At 35.9% G+C, this 21,904-nt stretch overlaps 11 protein-coding genes and 1 non-coding gene across 12 annotated transcripts; 7 read left to right on the top strand and 5 right to left on the bottom strand.

The window, feature by feature from the left end:
* Positions 1–2,450: 2,450 nt before the first annotated feature.
* On the top strand, positions 2,451–3,281 carry PHYBLDRAFT_167751 (hypothetical protein; the record flags this gene model as incomplete). Its single annotated transcript, XM_018435712.1, has 4 exons — positions 2,451–2,598; positions 2,654–2,731; positions 2,791–2,964; positions 3,052–3,281. 4 exons carry the CDS (start codon positions 2,451–2,453, stop codon positions 3,279–3,281), a joined length of 630 nt encoding a protein of 209 aa, XP_018292377.1.
* Positions 3,282–3,497: 216 nt separating this feature from the next.
* Positions 3,498–6,610, top strand: PHYBLDRAFT_167750 (hypothetical protein; the record flags this gene model as incomplete). Its single annotated transcript, XM_018435711.1, has 5 exons — positions 3,498–3,624; positions 3,728–3,760; positions 3,829–4,038; positions 4,107–4,433; positions 5,241–6,610. 5 exons carry the CDS (start codon positions 3,498–3,500, stop codon positions 6,608–6,610), a joined length of 2,067 nt encoding a protein of 688 aa, XP_018292376.1.
* A 134-nt stretch (positions 6,611–6,744) lies between these two features.
* PHYBLDRAFT_167749 (hypothetical protein) lies at positions 6,745–7,928 on the bottom strand (the record flags this gene model as incomplete). The annotated part of the gene is made up of 4 exons (XM_018435710.1): positions 6,745–6,864; positions 6,982–7,167; positions 7,247–7,552; positions 7,611–7,928. The coding sequence occupies 4 exons, from the start codon at positions 7,926–7,928 to the stop codon at positions 6,745–6,747; spliced, it is 930 nt and encodes a 309-aa protein (XP_018292375.1).
* A 213-nt stretch (positions 7,929–8,141) lies between these two features.
* PHYBLDRAFT_144781 (hypothetical protein) lies at positions 8,142–9,398 on the top strand (the record flags this gene model as incomplete). The annotated part of the gene is made up of 7 exons (XM_018431287.1): positions 8,142–8,148; positions 8,468–8,518; positions 8,601–8,666; positions 8,849–8,916; positions 9,012–9,048; positions 9,113–9,186; positions 9,336–9,398. 7 exons carry the CDS (start codon positions 8,142–8,144, stop codon positions 9,396–9,398), a joined length of 366 nt encoding a protein of 121 aa, XP_018292374.1.
* A 1,501-nt stretch (positions 9,399–10,899) lies between these two features.
* PHYBLDRAFT_167747 (hypothetical protein) lies at positions 10,900–12,246 on the top strand (the record flags this gene model as incomplete). Its single annotated transcript, XM_018435709.1, has 1 exon — positions 10,900–12,246. The coding sequence occupies one exon, from the start codon at positions 10,900–10,902 to the stop codon at positions 12,244–12,246; it is 1,347 nt and encodes a 448-aa protein (XP_018292373.1).
* A 107-nt stretch (positions 12,247–12,353) lies between these two features.
* On the bottom strand, positions 12,354–13,557 carry PHYBLDRAFT_167746 (hypothetical protein; the record flags this gene model as incomplete). The annotated part of the gene is made up of 5 exons (XM_018435708.1): positions 12,354–12,506; positions 12,570–12,734; positions 12,801–13,103; positions 13,174–13,277; positions 13,329–13,557. 5 exons carry the CDS (start codon positions 13,555–13,557, stop codon positions 12,354–12,356), a joined length of 954 nt encoding a protein of 317 aa, XP_018292372.1.
* A 1,662-nt stretch (positions 13,558–15,219) lies between these two features.
* PHYBLDRAFT_144778 (hypothetical protein) lies at positions 15,220–15,826 on the top strand (the record flags this gene model as incomplete). The annotated part of the gene is made up of 2 exons (XM_018431286.1): positions 15,220–15,606; positions 15,665–15,826. The coding sequence occupies 2 exons, from the start codon at positions 15,220–15,222 to the stop codon at positions 15,824–15,826; spliced, it is 549 nt and encodes a 182-aa protein (XP_018292371.1).
* A 257-nt stretch (positions 15,827–16,083) lies between these two features.
* PHYBLDRAFT_144777 (hypothetical protein) lies at positions 16,084–16,430 on the top strand (the record flags this gene model as incomplete). Its single annotated transcript, XM_018431285.1, has 2 exons — positions 16,084–16,203; positions 16,278–16,430. 2 exons carry the CDS (start codon positions 16,084–16,086, stop codon positions 16,428–16,430), a joined length of 273 nt encoding a protein of 90 aa, XP_018292370.1.
* Positions 16,431–16,637: 207 nt separating this feature from the next.
* Positions 16,638–17,691, bottom strand: PHYBLDRAFT_144776 (hypothetical protein; the record flags this gene model as incomplete). The annotated part of the gene is made up of 3 exons (XM_018431284.1): positions 16,638–16,826; positions 16,887–17,320; positions 17,598–17,691. 3 exons carry the CDS (start codon positions 17,689–17,691, stop codon positions 16,638–16,640), a joined length of 717 nt encoding a protein of 238 aa, XP_018292369.1.
* A 302-nt stretch (positions 17,692–17,993) lies between these two features.
* Positions 17,994–20,250, bottom strand: PHYBLDRAFT_144775 (hypothetical protein; the record flags this gene model as incomplete). The annotated part of the gene is made up of 8 exons (XM_018431283.1): positions 17,994–18,129; positions 18,181–18,410; positions 18,763–18,826; positions 18,941–19,086; positions 19,201–19,481; positions 19,545–19,771; positions 19,973–20,121; positions 20,167–20,250. The coding sequence occupies 8 exons, from the start codon at positions 20,248–20,250 to the stop codon at positions 17,994–17,996; spliced, it is 1,317 nt and encodes a 438-aa protein (XP_018292368.1).
* Positions 20,251–20,534: 284 nt separating this feature from the next.
* PHYBLDRAFT_144774 (hypothetical protein) lies at positions 20,535–20,822 on the bottom strand (the record flags this gene model as incomplete). Its single annotated transcript, XM_018431282.1, has 2 exons — positions 20,535–20,611; positions 20,681–20,822. The coding sequence occupies 2 exons, from the start codon at positions 20,820–20,822 to the stop codon at positions 20,535–20,537; spliced, it is 219 nt and encodes a 72-aa protein (XP_018292367.1).
* An 826-nt stretch (positions 20,823–21,648) lies between these two features.
* Positions 21,649–21,721, top strand: PHYBLDRAFT_t123. The gene has a single exon. It is a non-coding gene; the product is annotated as a tRNA-Lys (tRNA).
* Positions 21,722–21,904: the final 183 nt, after the last annotated feature.

Genomic DNA, 21,904 nt, shown 5'->3' with positions numbered 1-21,904 from the left:
TTGACAGCTTCAAATGTAAGCCCCAAAGACGAAATTGCTGATACCCCTCTTTTCAAAGCTTGGTGTGCACTCTCGACTCTCTGGGTAGTTGTATACCCAAAATGCATTTGCTGGCTGGTCAGGTATCCTGCCCACTTCTCCTGGCACTTTATCCATCTTTTGGCAAAGTAAACCGATGCATCTACCTTGGACCCTCCTTCGTCTACTTCGCAACTAGAAGATACTGCATTGAACTTCATCAACGCAACCTCGAAATCCCTTCTGGTACTGCTGTGAATCATGGAGTTCACATTCTCCATAAGGACCTCTTTCTCTGCAACTGACTTGAGTTTTCCAGCGAAGGCTTTCTCAACACTATTCAACATATGCCAGTAGCATAGCAATTTGACATTTTTTGGGAATACAATGTCAAGTGCATTCATTAAGGTCATACATTTGTCTGTTACAAATAGAGAACTGCTTTTCTTATTCTCAAAAACAAGTGCCTTGAGCTGCTCAAGGAACCAAACGTAGGTCTCCTGTTTCTCATTCGAAACCCAGGCGAAGGCAATGGGAAACGATTTAAGAGTGTCTCTCCTGAGGTTATGAACACCTTCCATGCATACAAGAGGCATTTCCAAATTATTAGTTGAGTAGGTGGCATCGACAGCCATGACTTCTGGGAAGTGACGGGCTCTTTCTAGCATCTTTGGGTGTGAGAAAAATACTCTTTCAAGAGATCCATATTTGCCGGTGTCATAGCATACAAGATATCTCTTAGCTTCCATGGTTTTAATGAGTTCAGTACCTGCATCCTGAGAAGTGGAAGCAGTAGCACGAGCAAAAGCAGCCTTGATATTGTTGATGCCATTCACATACAATTTATGGCTGACATTATCCTCTTCATTGATCGCCTTTTGGATCTCACAAGTCTTGGTTTTGGTCTCAACAAGCTTCATAATTTCCCTAGTATCATCGACAGTAACCTTTGACAAACGACCTTTCAAGATAGATTCCAGGCAGTCATCATCAAGAGGGTGCTTGTGGTAGCCTTCAATCTCATTGGTGGCTTTCAAAAGAAGATATCCTTTAGCAGCCTTTTTGTATGATATTTTCAAGAGATAGGGGCATCTAGTCTTTCTACTAGACGGAATTCTCTTGCATTCACTGTCTTCAATATTCTGTGTGTTCTTATAATGACTGCCCTTGGCACACTTCAAATACATTCGAGTTGGTTTACTATCTCTAGTTACAAGTGCAAAATTGTTGGCAAGTACATATTCCTGCATCTTTGAAATTGCCATTGTCATGTCACTGTAACCATTAACTAGTGAGACAGGAAGAGATTGTTGGACAGGATAATGTTCCTTTCCATTGAAAAAGCAGATTTCTTTATTGATAGGATTCATATTGAAGTGATTTTTAGAGAATACTTATTAACATCATGCTTTCTAATTGCTAATCTGCAATGAGCAAGGTAATCTCTTTACTATCTCCAAGAAAAAATAATATTTTTAAGTGCAATTGATTAGTAGCTCTTACAAGATGAGTATAGAATAGAAAAAAAGGTTTTATATTTAAATATTGAGTTAAGAATTTCAGGACACATCGTTTTGCTCTGAAGGATTGGAGAAAATACCTCAAACCTCAGACAAGTAGTCACAACGAATTAGTCCGGCAAAAAAAAGGTAGTGCCCCATCTTGAAAATGTCGTCCCTGTAAGATTGCTGATTGAGCTATAAAAGAAAGAAAAAATTATAAGTGAAATTGTAAAAACATAAGCAAAAGAGAAACAAAGAAAATATCAATAATAGATGTCGTTAAAAGAAAAAAAAGAAAAAAAAAGTCTTGTCTTAAAATCCAGTTTGATCCTGACAAAATGCGGGCTGTAAAAAGTAATACTCCAAAAGAAGATGACTACTGTCATCTTGAAATACTACTTTGTGTCTCATTGAGTTAGAAAAGAAGTTGTCTAAATGTGGATCAAGTGGTTGGGAGATGTGCTTAATTATCAAATGAAAGGTAGAGAGTTAATCTGCACTGCTTATCCTCTTTACTAGTATGTGAATTTTAAATATGATATAACAAGTGTAGTGAATTATACAATATTAGTTGAAAATTATTAATATTTATTTTATTAACAGAAAATGACAAAGCGTATTCCTACTGCTCCCCGCCAACCCAACCTATGCATGAATGCTGTTCTTAATAGCACAATTGCAGGTGTTCACTGCAAAAACACCTTAAAATAATTGAATTCCACTTACCTGGAATTATCGATAATAGTAGCCAAAAAATTACAACCCAGGTCATTTTCTGTGTTTAGCAGTGAGAATATATTTAAAGACATATCATTGGCCTAATATATATCAGAGTCCCTGAGAGTATTTTTTCAAAATAATAAAGACAATTATAATAAGCAACGGCTGTTACACACTTCCTTTATTATTAAAAAAAAATTAAGTGAAAAAATGTTTTCCATTGCCAATCCCGATGAAGTTCATTGCAAATGCACAAGATGCAATTGCAATCCTCTTGGATACACCATAACAGATAAAAGAACTGCCAAGCGTCATGCCCAGAATGATAATGACAGGAATATAGATAAAACCATTAATGGTAAATTAAGTTATCAATTTTTCATTTATTTATATGATGTATTCTAATCCATTAGAACAAATAGTTTTGACAGCCGAAGTAAACACTGGTGAAGCTGATATGGACGTAGATCAAATTGAAGAACATATTGAATGTAATAGTATTTTATTTTTTATACCCAATGCGCACTCTATTTAAACTCGGTACCAATAGATGATAATTACTCTGATGGTGCACCCTCACCAGAGCAGTATGTCAATACCCACTTACCTCTTTTGGTGGAAGAATCTCTTTTTGAAACAGAGGAGTATACCTCAGAGTATGAGTCTGAATATGAGTCGTCGGATGAATTTGAGCAAGAAGAACAGAACAGAGAGCAAGAACAGGGTAAATATTAAAAATAAACTATGATTGAAGAAAAAAGGTTTGAATTAAAGAAACAAAAAATTAATATTATTTTATGATAACTTACAGAGTCTACAGAAAACCTTCCAGAGAATATTTGGCATCAAGTAATTGCGGTTTTCACTGTGATATTTATTTCTAGCTTCATTGTGGATGAAGGCGCAGTAATTTTGATTACATTCATAAATACAATCCTTGGACATTATGGAGAGGATTTCCGACTTCCCACAAGCATTCCGGGTTTGAGGAAAATGACAGGCACTGGAAAAATAAGGACAATTAACATATTGTCCAGGTAGTCGGATCATAGTGGATATGTCAGGATTTTTTTTCATCTCAGCAGTTTTTTTTCATCAAGTTGGGGGTGTAGTTTTGATGTATTCTATTGGCTTAAATAAAAATAAAATAAAAATAAAATAAAAAATACGTTTTGGTTTACTATAAAACCATATCAAATGAAATATTTGTAGCACTCTTGTTTCCTTTTTTATTTTATAATTCAAAATACATACACTATGTTTCCTTCTATTCAAATGCACAACACTGATTGCCACTGCACCAGATGCAATAATAATGATCAAGGAGTTTCCCGAGTATCGAGACGTACTGCTCAGCGTCATAATAAAAGAGCTAGATTTGAAGGTACTGAGATATTCAAGAGTTGTATAATTTATTCAGTGCTGTTATCTGTCTACCGAGTAATAATCGCTTTTATTTTTATTTTTTATCATTTTAAAAAACATAGCTGAAAAGAGAAGCATGGAAGTAGATACTGAAAGTAAGACATTTTTTATATGAAACGCAGAAGAAAAACTAATAATAAACTATTATATTCCATATTTGTAGTAATCCCGACGTATCAATCCGATTCTGTGGAAGCAATGGACGGTCAGGCCAACTCACCTATTTCGGATGCCATCTCAACATTTGACAATGACGTCTTTGTTGGTAATGACTACAATGGTGATGAGTCTGACACAACCGATGACAATGACAGTGATGACAATGGCGAAGAAGACACTGCCAAGATTTATGTTGAAGAGTTTAACAATGAGGGTCAGTTTTAAATACATAAAAAAAAACTAAAAAAAAATGTGTGTTAATTTTTTTTTTTAAAAAAAAAGACCCTTTTGCTGCTTCTGGTATGCCCGAGAATCCAGTGCACAGATTTATTGCTCTTTTTACAGTACTGTTTGCATCTTGTTACGTGGTCAATAAGGGTTCTGTTGTCTTGATTGAGTTCATCAACGAGCTCTTGAAGATTTATGGACAAGATTTCCAACTTCCCGAAAGTCTGGCTGGGCTACATAAAATGACTGGCTTTTCATCTATCACCAAAGGCATCAAGCGATTTGTGTCATGTCCAAACTGCCATTGCATCTATGAAGAAAACATGTCCGTACCTCCCCATTGTGTTTTCACAAATGTTGGTGCACGCTCTCCTTGTGGTTGTAAGTTGATGAAAGAGTCAACTTCAGGTGCACTGGTATCAAAGCGAGCATACTTGTACCAGTCCCTCAAGCAAGCTTTGTCTGTTCTTTTCCTTCGTTCTGGTTTTGAAGAGCAAATCCATCACTGGAACACGGAGCTTAAGATTGTTGATACTATGTGCGATGTATACGATGGAGCAATGTGGAAAGAGCTGAAGGATGCAAGTGGTGTCTCGTTTGTTGCTTGTCCTCGCTCATTGATGTTGACACTCAACATAGACTGGTTCCAGCCGTTTGATGGAGTTAGTTACTCTTCTAGTGCAATTTACTTGGTTGTAAATAATCTGCCTCGAGAGGTACGGTTCAAGCCTGAGAACACAATTCTGGTTGGTTTGATGCCTGGTCCCAAGGAGCCAAGATGCGAGGAGATAAATAACTATCTCAAGCCCATGGTAGACGAGATGAAGCAGTTGTGTGTTGGAATGTGAGTCCCAACCTACGAGTGCCCTTCTGGTGCTAATGTCCGTGCTGCCTTGCTGATGGTTGCGTGTGACATCCCTGCTGCCAGGAAAACAAGTGGATTTACAGCCCACAATAGTACATGTGCGTGTTACAAGTGTACAACCCAGTTCCCCAGATTGCCCAACACAAATCAGATGGACTTCAGTGGATTCGATTATTTGCTTTGGAATATTCGTAGCGGTGTAGAGAACAGGTTGCATGCTGAGGAGTGGAAGAGTGCGAGTACACCCTCAGAAAGGCACCAGCTGGAGGTCGAATATGGTGTTCGATGGTCACAGTTGCAACGCCTTGGATACTTTGATCTAGTACGTGGAACGATCATTGATCCCATGCATAATTTATTCCTGGGGACGCCCAAGAGAATGATGGACTGGTGGGCCGATAAGAAAACGATTGGAGCCAAAGAGTTTGCTGCCATGGAAAAAATCGCAGAGACAATGGTCCTTCCGAGGGATTATACAAAGCTGACATCGAAGATTGGAAAAGGCTTTCCTTACATGAAAGCCGACGACTGGAAATCCTGGGTACTGGTGTATTCTCCTGTTCTGCTGCATGGTGTTCTACCATTTGAAATGTACAACAACTGGATGAATTTCGTCCGTGCATGCTGCTATCTTATCAAACCAAGCATCACATTTGATGAAGTGAACAGCGCCCACGACTATCTGGAAATGTTTTGCAAAAAGGCTACCAAACTCTACACTCCCACCATCCTCACCTGCAACATGCACCTGCACCTCCACCTTCACGAGACCATTCGTGATTTTGGACCCATGTACGGTTACTGGCTCTTTGGGTTTGAGAGATACAATGGCCTGTTGAAGCATATAAAGACAAATGGAAAAGATAGTTTTGAGGCAACATATATGAGAAGTTTTGTTCAAAACGCATTCAAGGGTGACTATGCCAATGCTGTTCTGAAAAGTTCTAGCCACGTCCCCTTTTTCAACATTCTCTCAAAGCTTTCTCCGAAATTCACACCTACCACCACAGTCATTACTCTCTCCTCCCATCCATTCCGATTGCAATCATTCTTACTAGCATCGTCCAACCCACATCTTCCTCCAAAGGGTAACGAACCTCTCCCTCCTTTGACTTTTTTTCTTCAGCTAAAAAAATCATCACTGATGGATGAAACCGACTATGCCCATCTGCTTCAGCACTACAAAACATCCTATGATCTTCCCGACCTTGTCAGTTACCAATATGCCACGCTCACAAACTCCTTTGTTGACAATGAAATCACAAAGTTGAAGTTCATTGACTTACTTGGTCAACAGTACCGTGGTAAAAACGGTTCAGCTAGTTGTGGTTCTCTTGTCCGCGTAATGTTTGTTGGTAGTGACGGTAGAAATACCCTAGCCTATGCTGGACAAATACAGTATCTCTTCACACACTCCTTTACACACCCTTCTAACAGCAATCTCCACCTGACTCGCATGGTTCATGATCATCAACATGTATTCGCATATATCAAGTGGTTTAATACTTCCTCTGATAGATCGCGTGAGGATGACGGTCTTGAGTTTTGTCTCCCCACCTTCTCCCCCGATAGTCGCCATTGCATTTTACCTGTGCACCGCATCTTTTTAGAGATTGCTACAGCCAGGATTACTACAAGTAGAAATGTTAGTAAGATGTTAGTAATTGCTTTGCCAAAAAAGCTTTATGCTTAAAATAAAAAAAAACCCCCACTTGAATTTCCTTTTCTTATACAAAAAAAAACAGAACAAATTCCCTATATATATTGATAGTATTGTGTATGTAAAAAGTAATACGTAGATAAAAAGAGAGAAACATTTTTTTTTATTTAGAGCCCGTCTCTAAGAGCCCACCGAGGAAAATTGGGGCTAATGTTATCTGGGACTGCTGAGTTGGACACACTAGTAGTGATCCTACGGATCCTTTGATTAGCAGTTGACCCCATGGCCTGGACAGCATAAGTGTCAACAAGTGCAATGAAATGGTTGCATTGAAATACATTCGTTAATAATTCACTCAATATAATAATACACCAATACAAACGTATTACTTCAAATTAATCTACCTCATCGCTTCTCCAGCCTGGTTGTACAATATGAATGACATGTTTTATGCCATCCTCGTCCATTTCATTGGCAGACTCTCCATCTGACATTACTGCTTTTTGGAGAGTGTTGGCACAGTCTCTGAGCATTACAAGATCAATTGCCTCCTTATTGTCTTTGTAGGCCAGTACACGGCGACACTCATTCTAGTAATAAGTTTTGTTAATTTGTTATTTTTATTTTTAATTTTCAACTATAAACTATATATATTAGCATAATACTCACATCATCTGCATGGGCTGCTCTTCGTGTAAGAGCATTTGTTTCCACTATCTCATCATCAGACATTCTCTCATGACGGGTTCTACTAGTGAAGTTGGTGTGCAACCTCTTTCGGAGGTCACTCCATCTCATACTAGAGGAACCAAACCTGCGCTCAAGGTTAGAAAGAAGTCTCTCGGCTATCTCCCTGGTGGGAGATTTGTTGAAAGCAACATTTGTATCCCATCTGGGCTTGAGGTTGTTGGCCAGGATATTTTCTGGCGTTCTCAAGCTAAGCTTGGGTTTCCACATAAGGTTGTGAATATGAGCCTGATAAATAAATCATGAGAAAATGAATTGATAAAATATTTTATAATATGTTACTCACATAAACTGCATTAGATTCTTCATGGGTAGGCTCATGGTTGGAGATGACAACAGGTGAAGCAACAGTGAGTTCGGCTCTCACAGGAGCAGCAAGGGGAGTTCTGGCCAAACTATCTATGGCACTGATGGTGTTGGTGCTGGTGATGGCAAGAACGCCAATTCTGCCATTCATGTTGACCAGAGTTTGCTCAACATTGCCGATCTGTCCTTTTACGGTAGACATATAAGCTCTCACAGTAGAAAGTATTTCCATAAGCTGCTGATTGGTAATCTCAACAGGACGAAGGGCAATTGCGCGTTCACGTCTTGTGTTAGTCATTGTCTACAGAATATAATAAAATGAAAGGTTATAATGATTAGTTTCAGATTATATTATTATTATTGCTGTCATTCTACAATTAAATTTATGTAAATTTAATTAAAAATAAATCGTATCAAGTTTACATACTTGAATTGTTAGAACAAGTGTATTGATTTGGGAGTATAAGTGTAGTAAGTAGCAAGAGAGTAAGAGCAAGGGAAAGTGTATTATATGAAAGGTATGATTATTATACATATTCAAAATATATTTGATATACGAGTCTCTATTAATACTTCTTGTAATGACTGGGATGTAAATCGGTTTTCATATTGCTTTGGGACTTGATGAAATCATTTTAGTCTTTTGTTTTAAACACACTTTTTTCTTTTTTTTTTAAGATTTTTTTTTTTACTTTTTTTATTCGTTTTTTGTTATTTCCCTCTTTTCTCTCTCTTTTCAATTCTTGTTATATTTGCAAATTTTTCTGGTAAGATTGTTTTTGGTTCAAAATACTTCTTTACAAAGAACAAAAGAATTAATTTTTTTGTCTGTCATAGGTATTCTCTCTGTTTCTCTCTCTTCACTCTTTACACTCGCAAGATTTTATGGTAAGGCACTTTCTTTGTTTTAAAAGAAATATATACTTCTTTATGTATAACTAAAAAATAACAATATATTTTAATGTCATAGAAACTCACTCTTCGTCTCATTCTGATGCGCCATCTTCACAACAGTCATCCGGATTAGCCAGGGTTAGTAAATATACTTTATGTCATCGTTCCATACAATCATTCTGACTTTTTTCTTTCTTTAATATAGGCCACATCGCCAAAAATACTCTCTACAATCAAACACGGATATTGACACAGTAATATTCTATTTTATTTTAATCTATTTCTTTTTAATATTTATCTAACTGAATATAATTTCTATTATAGATAAACATCCCTCTTACGAACGTGCCATTCCTCAAGAACTTCCATCCCATGCTACCGTCATTGCCATGGTAAGCCTTTTATTTACTTCTATAAATACAATAATATTATTTATACTGTATATTAATGTATATTCTCTACTAGAGACGATATTACCACTTTACAGATAATATCTTGGTCTGCAAAGAAATCTTTTGCCTTTGGTATGTAAATCAATCATTCTATCACGCAATTCACAAAAATTAATTCTTTCCTATCGTTTTATAGTCAAAGAAATCATAATCCCGTGCTTTACTGTAAATGTTTTATTTCTTTGTCCATTTGTACTGGGTACTTCCAATGTAAGTATTAATTAGTCCATAAAATTTGCAGTATAAAACACGCACGCACTCCCATCACTAATGTTTTATCTATTCTCAAAGAGTACTGCTCTTACCCCTAAAAAAAGGTAACGAGCACCTCATTTTCTTCAGGTATTTGTTTTTTGTAGAAAATTTTTCATCCCAAATATAACAAGCTTGCCGAGCAAGAAGTAGCTGAGGATATAGAATAGCTTTATTAGATTTGAAACCTAGAAACATTCTATTCTTTCCAATAAAAATAAAAGCGTAAACCATTACCAACCTAACAAGAACAGGAAACCAAATAAATAAAGAACATATTACTGGTCCATAATTTTAAAGACGTGTTTTTATGCTGTTGATGATTGGAGGTTTTAAAGAACTGTCAGTATAGGTGGTTAGTAAAGGTGGTCAGTAAAGGTGAGGTGTAGTACAGATAAACCATTGGAGCAATATACATGATGTAATCTGTCTTTGACCTTTCCTGTTCTGTGTCAAGAATACCGAGATAAATCCGTAGTTTTAAATATTTTTATTTATTTATTAAGCATAACGAGTATATCAAAAGTGCTACCAAACCTTACTTGCGGAACCCCCCATCTACATATACTGTAGTGTTTGTAAGTCTCGCACATACAGTGCTAGATGACCTTAAAACCTAGTGGAAAAAAATATCAACTATGATATATCACGTTATTCCAGTACCGTTTGCCCATATATACATATCAGTATTTTTCTACTTTTTTCCAGTGAGGATACAATGACTTGACAAACGGCATATCAAAATATGTAGCATGCAGTAATTGTCACACATTGTACGATTACAGCAACAACACACATACATCCTGCAATTTCAAAAGAGTTGGTAGTAAGATGCATTGTAAGAATGATCTGTACAAGTCTAGTATGAAGAACGCCATGATTCCAAAGTGCACATTTGTTTATAACTCGTTGACAACTACCTTGAAAAAAATGTTTACACGTCCTTCTTTTGAAAGTATGATCAACAGATGGAATCGTGAACCAAAAGTTGATGGTACTTTATTCAATGTATATGATGGAAAGATGTGGAACGAATTAGTGGATGAGGATGGTGTCCAGTTTGTTTCGAAGGAACGATCATTACTATTGACACTGAACATTGATTGGTTTCAACCATTTGATGGAGTAACATATTCTTGTGGTGCGATATACCTGACAATTAACAATCTGCCGAGAGAAGAGCGGAACAAGGCAGAAAATGTCATTCTTGTTGGATTGATGTCTGGACCTAAAGAAGCAAGCACTGACGAGATCAATAACTATTTGCGTCCTCTTGTTGATGAACTTATGCTATTGTATAAAGGTATCACAATTGATACATATAACTGCTCAGGTGCTCTGGTGCATGCTGCTCTGTTGATGGTTGCATGCGACATCCCTGCTGCAAGAAAGACGTGTGGGTTTACATCTCACAACAGCACATGTGCATGCTACAAATGCAATTGTCAGTTTGCTCGTGTTGATGGGACCACTGCTGTAAACTATTTTGGGCTTAAGTTTTCGGAATGGGTAGGCCGCACAAAAGAAGAAAATCGCAGACATGCAAACCTGTGGAAGAATGCAAAGACATTGACGGAGAGAAAGCGATTGGAGATTGAGAATGGTGTTCGTTGGTCTGAGCTTCATCGACTTGTGTACTTTGAGCCAGTGCGTGCAACCATTATCAATCCCATGCACAACCTTTTTCTCGGGACTGCAAAACGAATGATGGATATTTGGATTGCAAACAATTTGCTTGATGACAAAGATTTTGTAGAGATGCAGGAAGAGGCTAATAGAATGGTACTCCCTGTAGGGTATACGACTCTGAAGATAAAGATTGGAAAGAAATTTCCATTTATGAAGGCAGATGAGTGGAAATCATGGTGCCTGATATACTCTCCTGTTCTGCTTAAGACACGCCTGCGAGATGATCTGCTTGGCAATTGGATCCATTTTGTCAATGCATGCAGAGAATTGACGAAGCCAAGTATCACCAAAAATGGGATCAAAAAAGCTCACGAAAGTTTGGAGGAGTTCTGTGTTGGTTGTGAAGACTTTTATAAACCAGATGTATTCACGCAAAACATGCATCTCCATCTCCATCTAAAAGAAATGATTGAGGACTTTGGGCCAATTTATGGATTTTGGCTATTTAGCTTTGAGCGCTATAATGGTGTATTGAAAGGGTTTGAGACAAACCAGAAGAGTGGGTTCGAGAATACCTACATGAAAAGGTTTCTTGAGAGTTCTTACAATGGTGACTTTTGTCAAGCGCATCTCAGAAATGTTATCAGCCCTTTACTCCTCTCTCTCTTTCTCAAGCTGTCTGGTCGTAAAATCTATAATCCTGCACTTTCGCCACATCCTTTGATACCATCATTCTTTCACTTGCCAACGTTCCTACAATCTGCTGAAAAGCCTTCAAAGCAAACATTTGGCAACGAACCTCTACCTCTTTCCGCTCTACCATTGTGTTTGAAGCCACCAACAACAATGAGAAAATCCGAGTATGATTGTCTGCTTGATTTCTATAAAATTGAGTATGATGATGATTCTCTTTGCAGTGCCAAGACAACAATCAGGAATTGTTGGTTTGTGAATGACCGAATCCAGAAGATTTCGTCCATCAATCTTCTTGGACAAGTTTACACAGGTGGAGAAGGCTTGGTCGTGAGAGGATTGCATATACAAGCGAAATTTATTGAAAAAAGTGGAGACTCTGAGGAAAGATATGCTGGTCGTATTAAGTACTTGTTCTTGCACGATTTTACACCAAACCTCACGCACACCAACCTTTCCCCTTGTCACAACCCCCAACACGTATTTGCCTTCGTTGAGTGGTACAAAATTCCTCGCCATCAACCTAGAATCAAGCAGGGCATCGAGTTGTATGAGCCAGAATTTCTGAAGTATGACTACGACAACATTCTGCCTGTCCACCGCATCTTGTCGCCAATTGCAATTGGAAGTCATGTGTCTGGTAGTGGTGCGGCAAAAGTCGTTGTTATTCCTCTGCCAAGAAAGCTGTACGCTTAATAAAATACTCTATCTTTTTTTTAAAATAATAATAATAATATATAACATAGTTCATAGACATAAAAAGAGATGTAATAAAGAGTGCAACTAAAAAGACAGAAATTTTATTATATGCGTTTTGACCACGTAGGCATTTTTGTGACCAAGCCACGAGGAATTGTCTTGTGTACTAACACATGACTCCGCGACTTCAACTGCATTGCTCTTTTTCCCAAGTCATCTCTGGCGAGCTCATCAAGAAAGTTAAACATGGTATTCAACTATAAATGTATATATACATCAGGAATCAAACAACAGAAAAACCATTTTATATAAAACATTACCTCATCACTACGCCAATCAGGACGAGATGCAACAACAGAAGTATCGGTTTCTGTCTCATCACCAGACATTGCATCTCTGTAAAAAACGCCATTATAATCCTGATTAAACTTTTCAGTGACGGCATCCTTATGCTTTGTGTACGTTCTTTTTCTCCTTTTATTAAGCTACAATATATATAATATTTTAAGTATACTTGTCAAAATTGAATTATTATAAATAGAAATGCTTACAGCAGTCTTTCTATTTCCTCTTCTGTTTGAGGTAGTGTTTGTCTGTCTGTCTTCTTCAGTAAGCTTACTAGCAGCCAAGCGATTGTAATAGCTGTTTACAATTATACCACATAGCTCTTTTGGTGGTACCATGGCTGCTACAGGTTGACGACGAATGTAAAGCATCAAATCACTTGCAAGATTCTTGTTAAACTCGTCAGACAAACCAACATTGACATCCCAAGTTGGTTTATCATCATTCTCTCTGATCAACTCCAAATCATCTGTCTTAAGATTAATATCTCTTACCGCCCCCGAATAATACTCTATTAAAGGTATATTGATGTTAGATTTAAAGGGAGATTGTTTTTATAATTTTAGTATTTGAGCTTACTGAGATCTTTGGGTGTCTTGAGCTGCTTATGATGTCCTGAGGATCCATATCAGAATCCAGAACGGCTTGCATGCCAGTCGATTGAGCACCCACCTGGCATTGTACTGTTCAAATAGTCAGTCTATTGGAAAACAATATAGTTTGTGTTTAATTACCTTTCAATTCACTAACATCGGAACTAACAGCTGTCATTTTGTCATTGAGTGTAGCGAGAAGACTGACTACATCATTAAACTCTGACACTGGAATTGACATATTTTCTGGTCTAGGAGCAATCATTGGATTTGACGATTCTATATGCCCAGTGTTGACTGCGTTGATCAATGGCCTAGATGTTGATCCATTGGTACGTGCGTTCTGGTTGATGTTAGTTCTTGAAGCCATTATCTGTATTTTTATATAATAAAATAATAAGTTTCTGGTATATATTACTTGATATTTCTATTTTAATAAATTTTTAAGAGAGTACTTTACACGTAAAGAATTGTAGAGTAATTGAGTAATTAAACAATTATGTTAATGATTAAGCGAGCAAGTTGAGCAAGTGTATGAGTGTGTAAATACTTCTTTATTTAAATGATCGAGGAGATCGAAATATATTATTTTGAAAAAAATTGAGCTAGAAAACAACTTCTTTAGGTATATAGTAAGTAACAATTGTTTTATGAAACATATAAAGCTATAATTAGTAGACAATTTTTTTTTCAAAGTAAGAGAAACAGTCTAATAACTTTTTCAGGGTCTACGGCTTTTTCAAACACTGTTTTTTATTTTCCCACCTTTTTCTGTTTTTCTCTACTCTTTAATAATATTAATAAAAATAACACTCTTTTAATCCTACTATGTTTCACTTTAGGCACCCTTAATATATACATATGATGCAGGTGTCTTTCATTATACAAGAGGTACTTTACTATTAAATATATCATTATTTTACTAACTATAAATTACTTTAAATAGCCATTACATATATTTCTCTGATATAACTGGTGCAGACAAAAAAAAACACAAAAACATATTGGTGGCATGTACGTATATATCTATATCAACATCTTCTTCCCAGTATTAAAAACAATATCTAACATCTACTTTAAATATAGCTCACCTTTGATTTACATATGGTCAGTAAAAACAAATCATTTAAAGAATATAAGGGTACGTGTTATTCATTTTATTATTGTGTTGTTTTTATTTTGTTTTGTTTTTTTATATCAGCATTCTCACTCTCCTTTTTTATAGTTGAAATGGTTCTTCACATTCTTATATGACCGGTACTCAAGGACAAGACATGTTCCTTTAGTAAATATGTATGTATATGTTTTATATTCCTTTCTTTGTAATATATACTTGAATGACGCATCGGCTCATAGCTTTTGATAATATAAATCTGTGTTTTATTCCATTATTAACAAATTATTCTAACAGTATGTAAGTATCTTTCTACTCCCTTTAATTAAATAGCTTCAGTAAGCATATATACTCACTATCCGAGTTTATTAATTCAAAAAATTCCGAAACAAAATTTATAAGAAATACAATATAACAGATTAGTGTATTTAATAGTAATACTATATAGAATTCTTATTATTGCCAAAAAAAAAGGCTTTTTTTATCCAAAATAAAAACAAATAAAAAACCATTTTTCAAAACAAAACAATATCCAATTGAGTAACTCGTGCTTAGCATTTGCACCTATGAGAATTTTTTCTTCAATTCATTTAGCCAATAAACATTAAAGAAGTGCCCTGTTATTACGCCTGTTATTACAAAAACAAGGCCTACATCAAATTACAGGTGTAATCAGCGGTAGATAATACATTGTTCTGCATTTGGAATAGTCTATATAATTGATCCCCGAGAACAGTTGATACACAGACATTATACCTAAACTCCCAGTTTTTATTTTTGGAATAAGATAATATTCAATTATTTTTGACACTTTATTCAATAACTTGTCAACTATGATTTCCTTAATATTTACGAGTAATTCATTTTTATGTGACAAAATATCCTGATAATCAAAACCTATTATTATAATAATTCCCAATGGTTTTTGCAGTGGTTGTTGCTCCAATTGATACATCAACGCCAGAAGTAGCAGTTGACACAGCCCCTGAATTTCAAGTCGCTGTGACCCCAATGGATCACGTCCTTACCTTGTTGGCAGCCAACAATGTGTCGATGCAATCCTTGCAAGAAAATGCAAAAGGAGTGACTGATGCAATAACTTATTTGAAGAATGATCTGGATTTGTCCAACAAGACAAATGAATTTTTGAAGAACTCAGTCCTTCAGCTAATGACTGAAAATGCCGAAATAAAAAAGTCAATGACCAGCCAAAATTCCGTGATGCCTTCTGCTGTACCAGCAGATTCTTCTTCTTCTATGGATGATGATCTTGACCTTGGAGTGAAACATCATCCCTTGATTTCTGTAAGTAAATTGATAATAATAACATTACTGATTAATATATCTAATACTATTTTTATAGCAACTTATCAATAGATACATCAAGAAACCGAACTTTGTTAGCACAGACCTGCTCAAAGTTGCTGAGAATAATAATAGATCAGCATGGTCAATGACTGGCACGTATGGCAATAAGTATAACAAGACACTTGCACTGGCTCTCTTCAAGTACCTGAGACCTTAAAGATGTTGCACAAATGTGTCAAAGAGTGTCATTATGAATATAATAAAGAATCACTACCAAAATCAAGTGCGAGTCTTCTGGACCTCAACAGAGAAGATTATAGCTAGAAATAAAGCTGGAAGAAGACGCAACAGAAAGAAGACCGTAAGTTTTAAAATAAAGTTAATTTACTATTGATTTAATGCTTTAATACAATATTCTTTGGTAGCTTCTTGACCGTTGTATTATCACGTACCAGACATACACAGAGGCTATTCATGACGGGCAAGAATCGATATGATTGCGGAAATATTCTTTCTATTGATGTGATATCTGATGGTGAGTTGGATGGAAATAACAAAGTGCGGGCATATCATTCCAGCTGGAGAACTGATGAGGTAATGTTAAACATCTATTTATGTTTTAAAGAAAATAATAATACTTTATTAATACTATTTATTCTTTAAACCAGCTCCAGACGTTTATTAGTACTATTGATGAACTTACTGTTATCCATTTGAAGAAAATTTCAGAAAGCTTGAAAAAGTACATCCCTTATGAGAAAGAAGTGAGCATTTCCGAGAATTTGGCAGTCACTTTACCAGATTGGTGCTTTTCAAAATAAATCATTTTTTTCTTGCCAACTATTTTAGAGTCTATTTTCTACTTGTTTATGTTTATGGATTAGCATGATGTATACAGATGTATGTATAGCATGCCAAGTACAAACAAAAATTTATACAAATAATAAAAAATAAACGTGCAGCTATATATATTAGTCTGTATTAATTAATATTTCTTTTTTATATGTGTTTTATTTTTGTATTTGAATCTAAATATATATTTTTCGTGGCAAAGGAACTACACACATCTGAACTTTGCCTTCTAGACCAAGGGGCTCGCCTACTGCGACTGGATAGCAGATTCTATGCACTGGGAGAATGCTGTTCATGCTGTCATCTTCGAACCCCACCTCATTCACCTCAACTCCTTCTCCTGCTCTGGGCTGAAGTAAAACTTCCTTGTACCATCATACATATGCAAATACATGCTGGCTCGCATGACCAGCAAACAAGTTTACAGCAGTATTGACAAAGAGGTACTGAATTTGACCTGTGTACGGCTTGGTACTTCTACCATCACTTGTCTCAAACAAGGCTTGCATGAACGACCTGCGCTGATTCTTCGTTTTACTCTTGTAGATTTGCCCAAGAATATTGATTGATTCAAACTTCTGTATCCGATTGTTAATAAAATTATCGGAATGACCAGCCTGACAATAGTGAACAAGAGTTTGATCATTGTATGTCTCGCAATAGTATTCTAACAAATGCTCATACTCAGATTCATTCATAGGAATCTCCCCCTTTAGAGCTAAAGGAAGTGCGGAAGGGGGCAAAGGCTCGTTTCCCTTGACAATATCAAAGTTGATCTCAGGAGAATCAAGTGTTGTGAATGAGTATTGATTACTGCTAAATCTGAGAGTAAGACTGAAGGATAAAATAATATCCTCAGCTATTCCAGTCAAACGGATCTCCCTTTATGATATTATCTAATACACAGATCATCATACATATAATTGATTATTTATTATTATCACCATGACATGGGATATAAAAATACATATACATTATATATATGGCATCATTATATTTCATCTACATATTTCTTTTATTATACAAATACTTAATTGAGAGACTACAATTACAACTATTTAATATTATGAAACATTACCCAAGTATCTGGGTTGGAATACTAAAATATTACCAATATCATAAATGCTCTTCTTTACCAAAACTCTTGGACTGATCTGACTGGAGAAGTATCATATCAATTGGTCTTTCCAGATCTTTCCAGAAGAACAATACTCCTGGAAGATGACTCATCATGATAAAGATTACTTAAGCACACACTGAATTACAAATTAGAAAAACATATAAATATCAGTAGATAATTCCATGTAGAAAAACGATTGAATTTGATCATTCTTTACTTTTCTTTTGAAATAAACAACCTACACAAGTTCTCACAAATTCTTTTGTCTATATTATATTTTGCTTTATTTTCTCCTCACAACATCAAGAAAAGCATTGATATCGAATTGGATTGAGGTGGCAGTGGAAGTGGAAGTGGCTATGAAATTAGCAGTGAATGCAGTGAGCTCAAGGATGATTGTCAAATGCTCAGGTCAAATTATTGGCAAAGTTTGGCGAATAAGATCTCTCTGGTATGCTTCTTCAAGATACTTCTTCATATAGGTTCCCTCAAATCCGTCTTTTCTATTTTTTGCATAGTTTTTTAAGATATCATTGCATCTTTCGAAACTAAAAAGCCAATAGCCATAAACCAGGCCAAAGTTCAGTACAGTCTCTCACAGATGAAGATGGAGATGCATGTTTGGCAAAAGGAACAGGGCTTTATACAACTTCTCGCACTCTCTGCAGAAAGCCTCCAAATATTGATGGGCTTCATCAAGGTGAGCCATGGATATGCTTGGCATTGAAAGGTACTGGCATGCATTAACAAACGTTGTCCAGTTACCAAGATGAGCTTCAGGTAGACGACCACGCAGGAGAACAGGAGAGTACACCAAGCACCAAGACTTCTGTTGTGGTGGTTGAAGTTGAAGAAGTTTTTAAGAGGAAGAATTGAAGATTTGAGATTAGGAACGAAGATTCATGAGAACTTGTATAGGCTTTGTTTATTGAGAAAGGATTTTGTATCAAAGTTTGATCAGGTTTCTACACTGAACTACTACTGCTATTTATATTGTTTTGGATTGGGAAAATTATATAACTGGGGTCAGGTAATCAATCCTATCTGAGCCTTAATCAGAGCAATGTGATCTTGGGATAATTAATGTATGATTAATTATATAAATGTGTGTAGTCCCAATGAAGTATTAACATCAAAAGTAAATGTGTTTATGAGTTATAATTATGCTTATAATAATCCACTGATATATCCCATATTATGAGGATATCATCATATGAAATATAATCACTATCATGCACACTAAACCTGTGTGTTAAATAATAAAGTAATCGGTAGACACCTTTGACTGGAATAGCTGAGGCCTTATATTATTTTCTTCAGACTTATTCTCAATTACAGCAGTAGTCAATACTCATTTACAACAACTTCCACTTGTCGGCCTTCATGAATGGGAAGCCACGCCTGATCTTTGTCCCTAATGGCGTGTAGTCCTCTGGCAGTACAAGCTTGTCAGCATCCAACTGTATTTCGGCCAAGTGTGCATCTGTGATGAGACCTGAAAATCTCTATTTCTCCATTATCCTCTTTGCTGTTCTGAGGTACAGGTTGTGCATCGGATTGATGACAGTGCACTCCACGAGGTTAAAATAAATCAGGTCATGCAATTCTAACCATTAGACATCATTTTCCTTCTCCAATCTCTTTCTCTGTGCATCACTGCTGGCCATTCTCCACAACTCGGCATCAGTGCAAGGCACCCACTCAGAAAACACAAACCCAGAGTAGTTCACAGCATTGGAGTCTGGAAGGCAAGGGAACTGTTGGTTGCACTTATTGCATGCACATGTGCTTGAATGAGAGGTGAACCCACAAGTCTTACAGACAGCAAAAATGTCGTAGACAACAAGAAGAAGGGCAGCACGGACAAGAGCACCAGATGGGCACTGTATGGTAGGCATCACTACACTGCCATACAACTAGTTGAGTTCCGCAACAAGGGGATGGAGGTAGTGATTGATCTCACTTGACTTTGCTTCCTTGGGCCCTGGCATAAGACCAATGAGAACAACATTCTCCTTCTTGTACCGTTCCAATCTTGGCAGGTTGTTGATGCAAAGATATATTGCACCACAAGAGTAAGTGACCCCATTGAAAGGTTGAAACCAATCAATGTTCATGGTAAGCATTATGGAGCACTCATGATTCACAAATGGTAAACCATTGCTATCCTTCAGACTGTTCCACTTTGTACTATTGTAAATGTCAAACATCATGCCTGGAACTTGCACTCTGATTCTTCAATGGTTAATGGTGTCTTCGAATCCAGGGCAGCAAAAAAGGATAGACAATGTTTTGATTATGGAGTTATACATGTAAATCTTTTTGGGGATAGTCAAGGCTCTTGATGTTGCAAAAAAAAGAGTATTTCCACATTCTCTACCAGAGAGTCACTCGAAATTACAGCACTCTGGAACAACATTGGACTCTTTGTATACTTTGTTACAATTGCCACATGCAACAAACCGCTGGATACCTTGAGTCATGTCACTGAGACCAGTCATAGAGTTGACACTGTTTATACTGAGGGGAAGACGGAAAGACTATCCAAAGTGTGCCAATACTTTGTTAAGAAACTTCAATAGAACAGCACCACCAGAATTGACAACATATTTGGATATGAAGAAGGCAGCAAAAGAAGCAATGAAAGCATGAGTAGGATCGACTGGCATATTGGATAAAGAAAAGTGCTCTATTTGAAAAAAATCAATACTTGTTGACTTTATTGATTTATATATGCTTCTTGTACTAATCTCTAACATCATCAGATTTATCGTCAGAAATATCCAAAATGGTTGCTTTAATGACACTCTTATCTTTGCTTTCAGAATCAAACAAGGAATCAATGTCAAAAAGAGGTAAGACTTCAGATGTTTTGTTAGGTAAAAAAAGTCAAATTATTAGATATTATAAATGATTATAAAACTTTAATAAAAATACTATGCATACCTTCAACTTAATCTTCGGTATCAATATTGTCTTCAAAGTCAATCTCTATGTCATTGTTATTCGACATTACTTCTACAACTGAGGCTATATTATATGAAAATAAATATTTAATTAAAATTGTCTCAATAATAATTTTTTTAAATTTGAACTTACAAGAAGATTCTGACTGATATTGTCTCACAGTATCCTGTTGTGCATGTCTTCTGAGTGTTTGAGTAGACACCAAAACAAATCTCATGCTATTAGAAAAGTATTTAGAGCACTTGCATTCTGAATTATTATTGTTGTTTGACATATTGTGTGTATGTTTTATTTTTTAAGTCTTTAGAATTGACAAGAATAGAAAATTGTTCAGGAACACAATTTAATATATATCTTTCCAAATTACATCAGCTTCCAAAATGACATAGTTTATTCCAATTGTTAAAATGGGCAGTTCTCTAAACAGTAATTGATTGCCTCATTCTAAAATACAATAATATACACTTTGTTAAAACATGTCGTCATGTACATTTTATTAGCTGTAGAGCATATACAACAAAAATATTTGTAGTAATATCATAAATATTAATCTTATCATACTTATAAATAAATACTACACAATAAAAAGCTTTATTATCTCACTCAAAAGATATCATTTGGTTTAAGTTCCCTACAACTATTGACTGTAACATGGCTACAAGTCCCAAAAAGAAATCTCGCAGACATTTTTTACAAAAAAAAGTAAACTCGTTTTATTATCCAATAAAACAGACCGAGCATTATCATTGCCGTCCAAAATAAAAAAGACAAAAGTGATGGAAATTTAAGCTACCACTCCACAAATAATAGTACCTTATGCCATAGATAAAATTACCCTATTTTTCTAGTGATGTGTAGTTGCCTGAAGTTATTGTTGACAGAATAATGCCTTTTCGTTGTACTTATTGGTGTTTTGCTCTACAAATAGAAAAATTGCTTTCTATTCAGCCTCGGCCACCATCGGAAAATCAAAAAATAATAATAATAGAATATAATTTTCTAGAATTACAAAGAATTCTGCAACATAAATACACTGCCAGACAACCGAAATTTAATTGTCGCTGATTGTGTTTACTACATTTCGTGTCAAAAGTAACGTAGCCCGGCTAGCTCAATCGGTAGAGCGTGAGACTCTTAATCTCAAGGTTGGGGGTTCGACCCCCCCGTTGGGCTTATTATACATTTTTAATAATTTTTTTGTTATGATTTGCTTTGTTTATTTGTCAAGTCTCGATCTGGTATTTCTTTTCTGGCACTTGTAACTAAGTCACAGAATCAATACCACTGGGGATCGTCAAGTTTATGAATAGTTTTTAGATAAGAATAAAGATGCTTTTTATTAAATATATTTCTTGA

This window comes from Phycomyces blakesleeanus, assembly GCF_001638985.1.
Source record: "Phycomyces blakesleeanus NRRL 1555(-) unplaced genomic scaffold PHYBLscaffold_9, whole genome shotgun sequence".
Lineage (NCBI taxonomy): Eukaryota > Fungi > Mucoromycota > Mucoromycetes > Mucorales > Phycomycetaceae > Phycomyces > Phycomyces blakesleeanus.
Note: the sequence above shows the minus strand (reverse complement) of the source record. Positions and strands in the feature narration are given on the sequence as shown.